Here is an 860-nt window from a genome sequence, read left to right as displayed (position 1 = left end):
ACAGTGTTTCTGTCTGCAGACAGTAAAATAAATGTGAAATAAAAACAGTGTTTCTGTCTGCAGACAGTGAAATAAATGTGAAATAAAAACACTCAGTTTGGACAGTAAAAGTGTCAGGGTTGTTAAAACCTCTCAGCTGAAAGTCAGACTCAGTTCAGCTCCATGTGCATCAAACTGAGTGAGTTTGAATCATTTTAGTGTTCCTGAAGTCGGGCTGGCTGTGGCGGCCATCTTGAATCAGGCTGACGGTACCAGTGATCAGCTGTAGGAGAACATCTGAGCAACACTTGCTGAAGGTTTCATTAAGATCGGCCCGGTGTTTCAGAGGATATTTTGCTAACAGACAGAGGGACATGAAGCCTGTGGTCGTGGCTCAGCGCTGTGCTCTGTGTCAAAGGTAAACCTCTGATCTGGACCCCCTTCATCCAGCGGCCCCTGCACAAGAGGAAAGGCGGCCAGGTGCGGTTCTCCAACGACCAGACCGTGGAGCTGGAGAAGAAGTTCGACTCGCAGAAGTACCTGTCCCCCCCGGAGAGGAAGCGGCTGGCCAAGCTGCTGCAGCTCAGCGAGAGACAGGTGAGCGGACCGGAACCGGCTCGGTACCGACGGTTCTCAACGACACGACCGCGTGATGCGTTCAGGGTCCTCCAGCGTCCTGTGAAACATTTTAGGTCTTTATTTATTATTTAATCTGAAAAAATAAAATATAATAAAAATAAAACCTCTGACAGAGACAGTCAATGAAACCGAGCCGAACCAGAACCACTCTCACCACTTTCATTTTTATTTTACTCATGAATAGAATTTAAAAAACAAAACGCGATGTTTTTATTTTTTTTAAGTTAATTTCTTTAAAGAAA

General features: G+C 45.5%; 1 protein-coding gene across 1 annotated transcript in view; it reads left to right on the top strand.

The window, feature by feature from the left end:
* Positions 1-860, top strand: part of hhex (hematopoietically expressed homeobox) — a 5968-nt gene that overhangs the window by 1489 nt on the left and 3619 nt on the right. The window contains exon 2 of the mRNA XM_013999874.1: positions 398-576. Coding sequence (XP_013855328.1) covers positions 398-576 — 179 coding nt within the window. The remainder of the gene's footprint in view (positions 1-397; positions 577-860) is intronic.

This window comes from Austrofundulus limnaeus, unplaced genomic scaffold, assembly GCF_001266775.1.
Source record: "Austrofundulus limnaeus strain Quisiro unplaced genomic scaffold, Austrofundulus_limnaeus-1.0 Scaffold2532, whole genome shotgun sequence".
Taxonomy (NCBI): domain Eukaryota; kingdom Metazoa; phylum Chordata; class Actinopteri; order Cyprinodontiformes; family Rivulidae; genus Austrofundulus; species Austrofundulus limnaeus.
The sequence above is the reverse complement of the archived record's forward strand: the minus strand, read 5'-3'. Positions and strand labels throughout refer to the sequence as shown.